General features: G+C 40.1%; 1 protein-coding gene across 3 annotated transcripts in view; it reads right to left on the reverse strand.

Annotated features, from left to right (window-relative positions):
• LOC103005442 (zinc finger protein 709-like) overlaps positions 1-14,366 on the reverse strand; it is a 63,441-nt gene that overhangs the window by 10,220 nt on the left and 38,855 nt on the right. Inside the window, exons 5-8 of one of the 3 annotated variants that reach the window (XM_057541705.1) lie at positions 14,068-14,164; positions 12,870-12,918; positions 6,180-6,214; positions 5,502-5,628 (exon numbers count right to left, since the gene is read on the reverse strand). The exons of 1 other annotated variant lie outside the window; for it this stretch is intronic. In XM_057541705.1, the coding sequence (XP_057397688.1) occupies positions 12,875-12,918; positions 14,068-14,164 (141 nt within the window). In that variant the 3' untranslated portion in view covers positions 5,502-5,628; positions 6,180-6,214; positions 12,870-12,874. Of the gene's footprint in view, positions 1-5,501; positions 5,629-6,179; positions 6,215-12,869; positions 12,919-14,067; positions 14,165-14,366 lie in introns of those variants that run through there. One more of the 3 variants, XM_057541704.1, reaches the window with a different exon arrangement.

Raw genomic sequence — 14,366 nt, forward strand, 5'->3', positions numbered from 1 at the left:
ATTTGATCTTTGATCCTTGCAAGGATTGAGCCTTCCACCCATCCCTTTCCCACCCCCACTTATTTGGTACTTAAGTGAAAGAAACCCAGGGCACTTGGATCTGTGGGAAGTTTGAACCCAACAGCCCCAGCCTGGGCACAAGGACTCAGTCTAACCACAGGGTGTGAGATGTACTCACTAAACTATTAGGTGATGAAATAAAAATTCATACTCTAAGGCAAGTCAAGGAAAATTTAAACATAAAAAATTTTCTCTGCCCTTTGGCCTCCTCCTTCCCGTCTACTGTGCATTGTGTATCAGCATTATGCATCAACCAAACCTCCCCACCGGCAGAAATACCTGCTCAACCATAAAGAGCAACATTCTCCTAGTATCAAGAAGATAACTCCTTAGGAGATAGCCTTCCTGCTTAATCTTGTAAGGGGCCACGAATACCCATGACCCACTATTCATACTTGCTTTGTACATGTAGACCCGGATTGTGTAAACTGTCAGTAATACATCATTTAATGTACAGCCCTCTGCCTCAAAATCTTATATAACTGTGCTTTGACATCTAGTGGGCAGAACAATTCTTGGAGCTTTCTGAGGGTATATTTCCAGGTTATAATCCTCAATTTGTCTCGAATAAAATTTTCCATTTCTTTCTTAGATCGACTAATTAATTTTTTCGTCAACACAGGTTTCATTAAATTCACATTTTACATTGGAAGGAAATTTATTTTAGATCAGATTTTGCCAGTGTTTCTCAAGAACTTCAAAATGTAAATGACTATAATGTCCCTAAGGCAACTGATTCCGATTTTCACTGATAGAAGAAAAATAGTAAGTCTTTATCTAAACAGGGAAGTATCTGGAAATCCGTGCCCCGCCCCCACCAGCTTTACTGAGGTATGACTAATAAAACTGCCTGTATTTAAAGATTACAATGTGATGATTTAATATACAGTATCCTACATTGTATACTTGAAATCAGCCAAGACAGTGGATTAAGTAATCTCACCACCCACACAAAAAGTAACCATGTGTGGTGATGGATGTGTTAATCAATCTGGAAACTCTTATATGCCTACAAGATTGAATTGCATAACTCTTAATGTATTTAATTTATATGAACACCTTTATTGAGACATAATGTAGATACCATACAATGCATCACGTTAAAGAGTACAATTCAAAGGTTTTCAGTATATTCCCAGATATATGCAATCATTCCTACAGTTGATTTTTGAAGATTTCCATCATCTCAAAAAGAAATTCCTCTTCACTTTTTCACTCCCAATATCCCATCTTCCTCCTCCAATATCCAGCCTTAGGAAATCTTAATCTACTATCTGTCTCTATAGATTTCCTTATTCAGGGCTCTCAAATGAATGGAATTATGTAATATATGGTTTCTGTGATTGATTTCATTCATTCGGCATAGCTTTTTCAAGGTACACCCATGCTGTAGCATTAATCAATATTTCATTCATTTTTATGGCCAAATAATATTCCACTAGATGGACAAAATGTTTTGTTTATCCTTTCATCTGTTAATAGACATTCAGATTATTTCCACTTTTTGGCTACTATGAGTAACATTGCTATAAATTTCATGTACAAATTTCTGTTTGACCACATGTTTTCATTTTTCATAGGCATAGAGCTGGGAAAGGAACTGGGGGGTCATATGATAATTATAGATTTAATTTTTGAGAAACTGCCTGACTTGATCAAGTGGCTGCACCAATTGTGAATAAAATATTTCAAGTGTTGATAGAAAAAAAGGATCTAACTAGAATTCATTGTTGAGCAAAATTATCCTTCAAAAGTAAGGGGAAAATAAGACTTTGAGACAGGGCTTCCCTGGTGGCGCAGTGGTCGGTAATCCGCCTGCCAAAGCAGGGGTCCGCCTACCAAAGTTGGGGATGTAGGTTCGAGACCTGGTCCGGGAGGATCCCACATGACGTGGAGCAACTGAGCCCGTGAGCCACAACTGCTGAGCCTGCGCTCTGGAGGCCGCGAGCCACAACTACTGAGGCCCGTGTGCCTGGAGCCTGTGCTCCGCAACAGAAGCCACCACAATGAGAAGCCCGTGCGCCGCAATGAGGAGTGGCACCCGCTCACTGCAACTTGAGAAAGCCTGTGCGCAGCAACGAAGACCCAACGCAGTCAAAAATAAATAAATAAAATAAACAAATTTATTTAAAAAAAGAATTTATAAAGACTTTGAGACAAACGTATTAGGGAATTTGTCACCAGTACACTTGCTTTGCAAGAAATGTTAAAGGAAATTCTTCAAAAGGAAGGAAAGTGATAAAGGGAGAGCTTTTGAGAAAAAAATAAATGAAGGGAAAATATCACTTGAAAAAGTTCTTAATTAATCTGATAGATAACACTTATTGAAAATAATACCAGAAACAATTTATTTGGTAATTATAGCTTATGGATAAGCAAAATGAATGACAGCAATGTTGAAAGGGACAGGAAGAGAGGAATTGGGAATATGAGGAATTTATACAACCAGTGAAGTGGTTTAGTGATACTTGAAGGTCGACTTGCGTTAACTGTAAATGTATACTACAATTCAAGAGCAACCAATAATTAAATAAGTAAAGTATAATTGATATGCTAGGAGAAGAAAAAATAGAATCAAGTAAAATGCTCAAAGCCAGGGAAGACAGAAAAAAGGCAGAAGACAAAAGGGAAAAAAAAGAACAAGAGCAACAAATAGAAACCACAAAAATTATTGTAGATATTAATGCCACTGTATCAATAATCACTTTAAAAGTCAATGGTCTAAATACAACAATCAAAAGACAGATACTGTCAGAATGGATAAAAAAACAACACCCAATTATGTACTGTCTGTAACAAATTGACATTACATTAAAGACAGATGGAGTAAGACTAAGATATGTAAAGATGTATCATGTTAACATTAAAAAATAGTTGAGGGGACTTCCCTGGCAGTCCAGTGGTTAAGACTCTGGTCCAGTGGTTAAGACTCCATGCTTCCAGTATAGGGGGCGCAGGTTCAATCCCCAGTCAGGGAATTAAGATCCCACATGCTGCGCAGTATGGACAAAACATTAAAAAAATTTTTTTAAATAGTTGAAATATCTAATTTCAGATAAAGCACAGGGATAAAATGGGGCATTACATAAGGATAAAGGGGTCAAGTCTCTAAGGAGACACAGCAATCCTTGTGCTTATGCCCACAATAAAGTGGCAAAATACACCAGGGAAAAATGGATAGAACTGCAAGGAGAAATAGATGACTCCACTATTATTACTGGAGACTTCAACACTCCTCCATTAATAATTATGAGAACCAGCAGCAACTGGATTTAGTTGAAAACTGTGAAATAACTCCATCAAGCAACAGCAGAATATATATTCTTCTCAAGTGCATATGGAAAATTCATGAAGATAAAACACATTGTATAACATAAAACACACCTTAACAAATCTGAAAGAAGAGAAATCATATAAAATATGCTTTCAGACCACAAAGGCATTAATCTAGAAATCAATAACAGAAAGATATTCAGAACTCCTCAAATACTTGGAGATTAAACAACACACTTCTAAATAACTCATGGATCAAAGGAGACTCAAGAGCAATTAAAAATTATTTTGAATTAAACAAAAATGAAAGTACAATTGATTAAAATTGTGGGATCTAGCAAACAGTGCTTAAAGAAAATTTATAGCATTGAAGGCATACACTTGAAAAAAGAGATCTGTGTAATAAGTGATCTAAACCTCAACCTTACACAACTCGAAAAAGACGAGCAAATTAAACCAAAATTAAGCACAAGAAGATAAATAATAAAAGTTGGAGAAGAAATCAATGAAGTTATGGGAAGCCAGTGGAGAAAAACCAACAAAACCAAAAGCTGGCTCTTTGACAATATTAATAAAATTAAGATACGTGTACACAAGCTGAGAAAAAAAAGAGGGAAAAAAGAAATTATTAGTAACAGGAACAAAAAGGGAGAAAATAAAACTGTAAAAGCATTTGACAAAATACATTCATGACAGCAAACAACAAATAGAAGGGAAGTTCCTCTTCCTGAGAAAGACCATCTACAAGAAATCTGTGGTTAACATGATACTTATGGTGAGAAACTAGATGCTTTCCTGGTAAGATCAAGAAGGCAATGACGGCCCCTCTCTCACCAGTCCTAGTCAACACTGTACCAGAAGTCTAAGCTAATCCAATGGAAGAAAATACAAGGAAAGGAAATAAAAGGTATACAGAATGAGAAGCAGAAAATAAAACTGTCTTTTGTCACATATGACATGATTATGGAGAAAAACTCAAAGAATCAACAATAACAAAGAAAACCTCTTGAACTAAAATAAGAGAGTAGATTAAGGTTGAAGGATAAATGGTTATACAAAAGTCAATGCCTTCTTATAGATCATAAATGGTTAATATACAAAAGTCAGTGCTTTCCTATCATTCCAAACAAATATAGTCAATTGATCTTTGACGAAGAATCAAAAGGAATATAATGGAAAAAAACAGTCTTTTCAACACATAGTGCCAAGGAAACTAGATAGCCACCTGCCAAAAACAAAAACAACATCAAAAAGACCCTACCACGTAATCAATCAATGTACCTAGACACAAATCATAAAACTTCCACAGGAATTAACTGAAAATGGATTATAGATCTTATGTAAAATGCAAAACTACAAAACTCCTAGAAGATAACATAGGAGAAAATCTAGGTGATCTTGGCTTTGGTGATAAATTTTTAGAAACAACACCAAAAGCAAGATCAATGAAAGAAAAAAATAGTAAGTTTGACTTCACTAAAATGAAAACTTGTTCTGTGAAATGCAGTGTTAAGAGATTAAAAACACAAGCTGAAGTCTGGGAGAAAATCTTTTTAAAACACTTCTCTGATAAAGGACTGGTATTCAACATGTCCATTTATAAGAACTCTTATAAATCAATATATCAAACAATTAAAAATGGACAAAATATCTGAACATATACCTCACCAAAGAAGATATATGAATGGTAAATAAGCGTAAGAAAAGATGCTCAACATCATATGTCAACAGGAGTTGCAAATAAAAGAAGAATGAGATACTACCAGACACTATTATGGCTCAAATCAAAACATCAAGAACAAACACCAAACGATGGAGAAGATGTGCAGCAACATGAACCCTCACTCACTGCTGGTGGGAATGTGAAATGTTATGCCTACTTTGGAAAACAGGCAGTTTCTTAAAACTACACCTATTCTTACCAGGCACTCCAGCAAGCAGGTTCCTTCCTATTTCCCCAAATGAGTTGAAACTTACATTCATAAAAAAACCTACATACAAATTTTTATAAGAGCTTTATTCATGATCATCAAGACGTACAGGTTACCAAGATATCCTCCAATAAATAACAGAAAAAATAACCATGGGAACATCCATTCGATGAAATATTATTAAATATTTTTAATATTATTAAGATATTATTAATATTTAATATTATTAAAGGATATGAGGTGGAACTTCGCTGGTGCTCCAGTGGTTAAGACTCTGTGCTTCCACTGCAAGGGGTGTGGGTTTGATCCCTGGTCCGGGATCCCACATGCCACGCGGTGCAGCAACAACAACAAAAAAAGCAACCTCATGAAAGTGATAAGATATAAACTTAGTATTAAAAATAAAATAAAGATTATTTTTAAAAAAAGATATGAGGTATCAGGCCAAAAAGATATGGAGAAATCTTAAAATAAGACTGCTAAGTGATTGTATAGTTCTGGAAAGGCCAAATCTATGAGAAAGTGAAAGATCTTTGGTTGCCAGTGATTTTGGGGTGGGAGGGAGGAATAAAGACGTGAAGCACAAGAGATTTTTAGAGCAGTGAAAGTACATGATACAGAAACGATAGACACATGTCATTTCAGGATGTCAAAGCCCAGAGATTGTATAACACAGAATCAAAACCATCTTACATGTAGATTTTAATGCAGCAGTATTGGTTCATCGAATGTAACAAATACACCACAGTAATACAAAATATTAAAAATAGGGCAAACTACGTGGAGGCACAGGGGTTATGTGGGAACTCTTTACTTTCTGATCAAGTTTTCTGTAAACCAAAAACTGCTGTAAATAAAAGTCTGTTAGGAAAAAAAAAGGTAAAGACAGATACATTAACATTCATCTCACCCTACCTACTATCCAGCGAAACCACAGCCAAGGGAACGGGCTTGGCGGAATCAGCGGGGAAAGAAGACCCAAAAAAAAAAGAAAAAAAAAAACATTCATCTCAGATGACTGATAACTGAAAAGGGCCATCTTTCATTCAACTGATTTGAAGTTATTTCAGTAAGCCATTATGGTACTCTTATGAGGCCTGGACCCTGAGACTTGGAAGAGAGGTTAAAACTACACTGAATGCCGTGTTCCACAGCCCAGCCCTGGATATTCTGAGAAGTGAAATGAGTGCCTTGGTTACTATCAGTAGTGCCTGGGACTCTGACGTGGATAAGAGTGTCCTGGCGAGGCGTTAGTACATATACAGACAAGTGTTACCTTGATTTATATTGTGCCTGTTAGGCAAGAGATTCCCAGAATTCTTTTACCACAAACTCTTAGACAATCATCCAGGGGTCTGTAAACACACGCTGTCCAAGCCAGTTGCTGATCAGGGCTCAGACGACAGCCTGATTTTTGGTCAGTTGTGGACCCTTGAGTCCCATCCTTCATCAGGATGTCCCAAATAAGGGATAAAAAGCAGTAACTCTGCCTGAGCTGGACCATGTATGAATGTGGAGATGTTGTCTCTAATGTCTGAAACTCCCATTGCTTTTCACTCAGGGAATCCTAAGGAGCTCCCCAAGGAGCCTAGGGGTCTGGGATGGGGGTGACCTTCTTCAGAAAGGGACTGAAGAGAGGGGAGGCCACCTCTCCCGCAGGTAGGTTATGGCAGGGGGCCCACGTTTAGCTGTATCTTGCCTGAAGGGGGTCTCCATAGCTGAGCTGAGCTCTTGGGGTGCTGTTCACAGGTCCCAAATCATAGTGGGAATCTGGGTGAAGGGTCACATGCTCAGGGCTATCTGTTTTTAGCACAGCTCTGTCAGAAGGGATAACTGCAGCTCGAATGGCATATAGTGTGGAGCCTAGGGCAGTTACTGACGGTAACTCCAGAGGCAGAAGACGAGGTCACTGAAGCCTCTACTGTGAATCAGTGTCTGATGGCACTAAGGGAAGTGCCTGTCATCTGGCAGTTTGGCCTGAGTCCAGAGCCTTTTTGTTTTTTTTGTAGGGGGAATATTCAAGGTGGGCCAATGTACAAGTAATAGTATAAATGGGCTCAAGGAAAATTTGTAAACAAGGAATCAGATGCCTCCAGAACACCAGAAGAATCTAGACAAGGTTGTGGGTGCTGAGAGGGACAACAGTTATTTCTTCACTGTGTCAGGGAGAGTGGGCCCCAGGTTGCCAAATAATTGTTAGGAATTTAAGCAAGCTGCTAGGAGCCTCACATCATATACCAGCAATGGCCTGTCTACTGTTTAGGAGCTCTTTTTGTCAATATTTTTATGTTCTGATGTCCTCAGAAAGAGGATGTCATTGGTGTAATGTCACACCTGTGCTTCTGGAGCAAGATGGCTACAGTTCAGATCCTGCCTGCAGAGACTGTGTGTGCTCACAGTGGTGCTGAGGTTCCCTGAGGGTAGCCAGGTAAAGGTGTATCATATCCTTTCAGAGGTGAAGGCCAACTGCAGCTGAGAAGCTGCTGAAATAGACACTGAACAGAACAGACTTAGCCAAATCTGTGGGAGCAGGATATTTACATTGCTGAATGGGTAGAGCCAGTAATTTCCATAATGTTGGGGGCTGGGAGTAGGGTTTTTTTTTGTGTAACCACAGCCTCACAGTTGCAGTAATCCAGTGTGAAGTGTCATTCATTCTTTCCAGATTTAAGAACAGGTTAAGGGAATTCCCTGGAAGTCCAGTGGTTAGAACTCGGAGCTTTCCCCTGCCAGGGCCCAGGTTTGATCCCTGGTCAGGGAACTAAGATCCCACAAGCCAAAAAAAAAAAAAAAAGAACAGGTTAAATGAGGCTGTTAAAAGGAGAAGCAGGGCTTCCCTGGTGGCACAGTGGTTGAGAATCTGCCTGCCAATGCAGGGGACACGGGTTCGAGCCCTGGTCTGGGAAGATCCCACATGCCTCGGAGCAACTAGGCCCATGAGCCACAAGTACTGAGCCTGCGCGTCTGGAGCTTGTGCTCCGCAACAAGAGAGGCCGCGACAGTGAGAGGCCCGCGCACCGCGATGAAGAGTGGCCCCTGCTCGCTGCAACTAGAGAAAGCCCTCGCACAGAAACGAAGACCCAACACACCCAAAAATAAATAAATAAATAATTTTAAAAAAAAAAAAGGAGAAGCAGAGGGAATAATCACTTCTTCATTAAAAGGTGTTACACAATGGTTTTCAATCCTTCAAGGCCCAATATAAGGTTTAATTTATAGTGGGATAGACTAACTAATTTAACTGGGATGTAAGGCCTGTGGGGTTCCATTTTCCCTATATAATTTGAAAGTGTCAAAGGCTAAATTAAAATTTCATTTATAACTCAATGGTTCAGACCTTCCTCTGCTCAGTGTAGGATATATTAAGACAATGGGTGCTATGACCAAGAGGAATTTAGTCCTCATGGTCAAGGTGAAACATATCGATTTGTCCTCTCTATGATATTTAGTTAACTCCCCTAAAATTATCCAGGATACCTTGCTTAAATTTTGTGGGATTCCCAGGTATCCCACATTTAAGCCCTAGTATTGATTATTTGCATGAAGGTTTGTGAATGAGTGCATTACAGCAAAAGGTAAAATTAATTCAGAACCTGTGCTGTAGAGGCCCCAAAGCAGAATAGTGTCCTTTCATATCTTTTTTCTTTAAAAAATTTTTTTTAAATTTGTCTTTCCTTTCAATCTTTTTGTTGTGTAAATTCTTTTAGGATATTTTGAATTTCCAATTGGGTCAAACTGTAGACATTTGTTTCTGTATTCTTTTTCCTTTGTTCTCTCCCTCCTATCTTTCCAGGGGTTTTTTGGTCACTGGATACACTCCCGGAGAGGTGGTATTCCTTCTATCATGGTATTTGTAAATTTTTTCATCTAGAGAGCCACAAAAAAGTGCCATCCCCCATGACGATTGTTACCTTGTAAATGTTAAAAACAAGATAACAGGCTCAAAATGAGATCACTTATACTAAGCAGCATGTCACCAAACCAAGTTAATTATAGTTTCAGCTGTCCCCAAAATGGAATTTTAAACCATCAATCAGGAATTACCCATTCAGCACTAGTTAAGTAATCTGCCACACAGACCGCTCCTATCCCCTAAAGGAATAGTATTGATACCTTGCCAGACCAATCCACTTTTCCATAGTATTAAAGTTCTTTGTCCCCACTCCCTCCTGCCTACCTGAGCCTTCCATTTTGTGCAGCTCTTCGAAGTTCCTTTCTGCTAGATGAGGTGCTGACTGATGCATGAATCACTGAATAAAGCCAATTAAGATATTTTAAATTTATCAGTTGAATTTTGTTTAGTATAAAGCTTAAGGGCTGCTTAAACTTTGCTGTGTCACAGTGAGGCCATGCCTGTTGTCCCCTATAACCCTGATGGTGGGGATCTTTGTTACAACAGAGGCAGCAGCAGCAGAGGTACTAAAGCGTCCTGGGAAGTCCTCTGGTATTAGGAGTGTGGATTCAGCCCACCACCTAAATGGCTGCCTTTCCCCCATGTTTTCTTTCTTTCTTTCTTTTTTTAAATAATTGTTCTTTCGGAGCAATTACCCGATGTGCTCATCTCTTGCACAGGGTATAGTTTTCCTCTCTCATCAGTGATATGATGGGTGAGGGCCAACCTATCCTCTGTCACGGATTCACTCTAACGCACCAATAATTCGGGCAAAGAAACTGATTTAGGATTAATTTAAGGATGACCTAAATCCCATACTCCTGCTCCCAAATGCCTAGGAATTCTCGACTGTCAATTCTGGTCCACTTAACCTAGAACTGAGGCTTGGTATGGTCAATAATGCAACACAGGGCAGCACAGCTCACAACTCGAGCTCCCCAGCAAGAAGCAGCCCACAGTGCCGGCCCCCATCAAGCAGCAGAGCAGGTGAGTGAGTCAGAGCAGGAGAAGACAGACCCACGGGTGGTGGTCATGTGTGGACATGCTGTTGCTCACTGCACCAACTGTATGGTCACCTGCAGAGGTGTGGTTCCCATGTTGAGTGATGCCAGGGTGGCATAAATACGCACACACACACACACACACACACACACACACACACACACACACACATAGAGGGTAGGAAAAGGCTTATGAATCACATAATTGAAGTTTCAGGTGAGGGCAGGGCAGGCCTCTCAAGCAGCATGGGGTAGGGTTCGGGGTGGGATGGGGAATGAGGCTTAAGCTGAGAGCAGTCAAATATCAAAAAGCGTGGGCTCACTACAAGTACAAAGATGGGTAAGAAAAATATGCATTCGCAAATGCTTCTTTTTAGATAAAGAAACACAGGATACTCAAGAAATGATCACCACTAGCTTTTTCGGGGTGGCTGAAGCAACAACACTGGAGGAAAACAAAATGTTCAGACACTGAGTCTAATTTAGACCTTCTTATCTTACAGAATTTTGCTAACTGTTGCATGATTATTTAAAATAAGCAGAGTAATTTATATAAACCATATTTGTCTATTCAATAGACTTTATTTTTAATTAACTTGCTTTTGCTTTTTTTTTTTTTTTTGCTTTTGCTTTTTAAAACAATTTTTAATTCATTTAATTTTTACTTTTCTATAAGGACACCATTCTAAGATTTAATCCTTTAAACACTAACTCATAAAAGTTTTAACCATAAAAAAGAGAAAAATTTCAAATCTCTAACTAAGAAGCACTATAAACTACAAACTTTATAAACATTATAAACCATAAGAAGCTTTATAGTTTCTGCTTATATCTTACTCTGGGGAATTATTATTATGCATTATTATTATGAGTAATATAATGCACTAAGGATTGAGACAGGCTGGGACCTGGGACCCTTTGCTGCAGTGCTTGCACCTGGACAAACCTCTAGCAACAAAATACGAAGAAACTGTAAGGGACAAGCAACAAAATACAAAGAAACAGTAAGGGACTAACATAAATGCATGTATGTGAAGTTGGGGCAAATTCTGAACAACAAGATACAAAGAGACCAAAAACCCACACAGCACCACCAAAGGAGAAGGCAGACCACCTAAGCCACCCCTCCAGAACGACCCCATATAAGGTACCAGCTGCCCACTCCCCCTCCCCCCAGGGAGCGAGCAAGGGAACCTGTTACTTGTTTTCGCTCCCTCCTGCTACAGCAGGGGCCCCAATAAAGCCTTGCCTGAATTTCCTGTCTGGCCTCTTATCAATTTCTATTGGTTAAGGAGGCTAAGAACCCTGGTTGGTAACAGGATTTGGGACTAATCCATAAAATGTATTAGACTTCTCCAAGATTTATGTAAGTTTTAAGTAGTTTTTCTCATAGCAATTAAAATAAAAATAAAATTCTGTTTGGTTCCAGAATTTCTTGCCTTACCTCCACTGTATCTCTCAGTCAGCTTATATTTTCAAAGCCCAACAAAGAAAAATCTCATACATTCACAGGAAATAATATCACAAATTACCAAGGGAAAACAAAGTTAAGAGCTGCAATATTCAATATATAAAGGTATACAAGGAAAGAAATGCAAATGTTTGAATCAGGTGTTTCCCTATAGTTCAGAAGAAAACCCAGATTCCCAAGCTTGCAGTCCAGTCTCTGCCTGCTGGAATACAACCCCTAGAGTCAGTCCCTGGTGATGGAGGATGGGGGGACACCTGACCAACCACAGGAACGAACTCTGGGAGCTCTGCACACCCCCTTCTCAGGGCATAATGAAAATACTCCCTCTCTAAGGCTTCAGTTCTCACAAGTGAGAAAACTCTTGGCCGGATTTAATTTAAGGTTGTGATTCAAATGAACTCCCCAACTCATAAACCCTTTGTCTAGAAGACAGAACTCCTGACCTTCACAGACTTTCTCAATGTACTCAGATTACTAAGTGCACCTACACTGTGGATGAAAAGCTCAAGCCTACCTCTACAGCCAGTTAGAACCTCAGAAAGGGCATCACCTCCCCATCCCCTTACCCACCATCCCATGCTCATCCCCAGCTTTCCAGGGCTCTGTAGCTTCTCTCGGTACAAAAGTTCCTTCTGTGCTGAGTGTGAGCAGGTAGGACACGTGCAGAGCGGGGCTCCCTAGGAAGAAACTAGGCCTTCAAGTACTTCCCTTTGCAGGCTCAAGGGGGCCTTAGCTTAGAGAAACTGACCTTGGGCTTCTCTTCCCACATAGTTGATCTGGACCACCATTGATACTTTAAATACAGAAACCCAGGGTTTGAACAATACAGAAAAATCATTCAATCCAGTGTTTATGTGTAAAGCATGGAAGGAAATTTTTAGGCAATTTTCTAGTTCAAAAAAACCCCACAAATATCTATCCCTTTCAGAAATTAAATATGTCAGTTAATAATTATTTCTATGCTAAGAAATTGTTTGGAAACACTGTATGATTTCACTTATATGTGGGATGTAAAAAACAAAACAAACAAAACAGAAACAGATCCACGGATACAGAGAGCAAACTAGTGATTGCCAGAGGGGAAGGGGGTGGGAGATGAGTGAAGTAGGTGAGGGAGATGAAGAGGTACAAACTTACAGTTATAAAATAAATAAGTCACGGGAATGTAATGTACAGCAGAGGGAATATAGTCGATAATACTAGAATTACTCTATATGATGACAGATGGTAATTAGACTTACCCTGATCATTTTGTAATGTACAAAAGTATCAAATCTCTATGTTGTAAACCTGAAACCAATATAACATTGTAAGTCAATTATACTTCAATTAAAAAAAGAAAAAGAAAAAGGTGAAAAAAAGAAATTGTTCGGAAAACAATCACATTGAACACACTTCTAGGTGTTGCAAGTCTAAGCCCTGATACTGTAATCTGAAATCACCCAAAAGAAACGGGCAGAATTCAGAATGTTCCTACACTGCTAAAGGGGGGAAAAAAAAAAAGAAACAAAAATGTAAACAAATAGAATGTAATAATAAAATATTTATTTTTTCTTATCTTCACGACTCTCTTGCTTCTTTGGAAATACTTTATATTTTCTATCAAGATCTATGATTAAATATTTAAATGTTTACTTTAAAACAGAGTTTAAAAAGTGAGTAAGGGGCAAACTCACGCAGGGGCAGTTCTGACCTGGAACTGTGAGGAAAGGACAGATCACCCAGGAAAGTCACCAAAGAGGAATCTCTACCCAAAGGATTCCCATAGAAGGTCTGTGCCCAGGGAGATTCTGGGGACATAGACACTAGGCTTTTAAGCAACATAGTTCCAGGTGGTTAATCTCTGATTTCCTCTCATGTAAAACATCCACAGGCAAAAAATATATCTTTAAAAAGAACCATCCATGGCTCTGTGGAGGAATGATAAACAATACTGCGTACTTCAAAATGCACCACAGAGGACAAATATTAGTAATGAAGCTATGAACTGGAGAGGGGAAGATGGCATTTGGGAACGTGGGGAAAGATCTGGAAATTTAGGCATTTACTGCCTGCTCTGGGAAGAGCTGGGGTGCAAGAACAGGGTCGTGGATTTGTGACCCTGTTCCTCAAACATTCGGAAAAGTGAGGGGAAGAAGAGTCCCCACCCCCGCCAGGGAGAAAGGAGGGACTGGGGACCCCACAGACCACAGCTCCACCTATGCATGAAGCCCTGACACCGAGTCCCCGATTGTCCAGTGATCACCCTCCCCGTGGACACCATACAATCTGGAGTAGACACGGCCACAGCAGTGAGCAGAGAGGCCGCCCTGGGTCCCGACTGCCGGCCGCGCCGCGGGTGGACTCTGGTCTGCAGACTCCGGAGTTGACCGCGGGGAGGCCCGGGTCCCACCACGGCCAGTTCCAACCGGTCCTTCCGCCTCCGTTTTCCCAACTCACCCTTTCCCAGTTTCTCTGGTTCTGCGTTGTCCACCTCACGACTCTCGTGGCAAGTGCAGGTCACAGCAACAGAGGATGCCGTTGAGCCACTTGAGGACTTAAAGGGCAGAAATCAGGCACTCAGGTCGAGGCCCGACTGAAGAGCAACAGAGCACGCAGACCACTCGCCCCACGTAGTCATTGGAGCGTCGCCCACACGTCTGTAACCAGTGACTCCCCTGATTGGACAGTTTGCAAGGCCCCGCCCTCCCGTGCCTGAGTGACAGCAAGCGGGAGGTCAGGTCTCAGAGCGGAACTGG

This window comes from Balaenoptera acutorostrata, chromosome 2 (assembly GCF_949987535.1).
Source record: "Balaenoptera acutorostrata chromosome 2, mBalAcu1.1, whole genome shotgun sequence".
NCBI lineage: Eukaryota > Metazoa > Chordata > Mammalia > Artiodactyla > Balaenopteridae > Balaenoptera > Balaenoptera acutorostrata.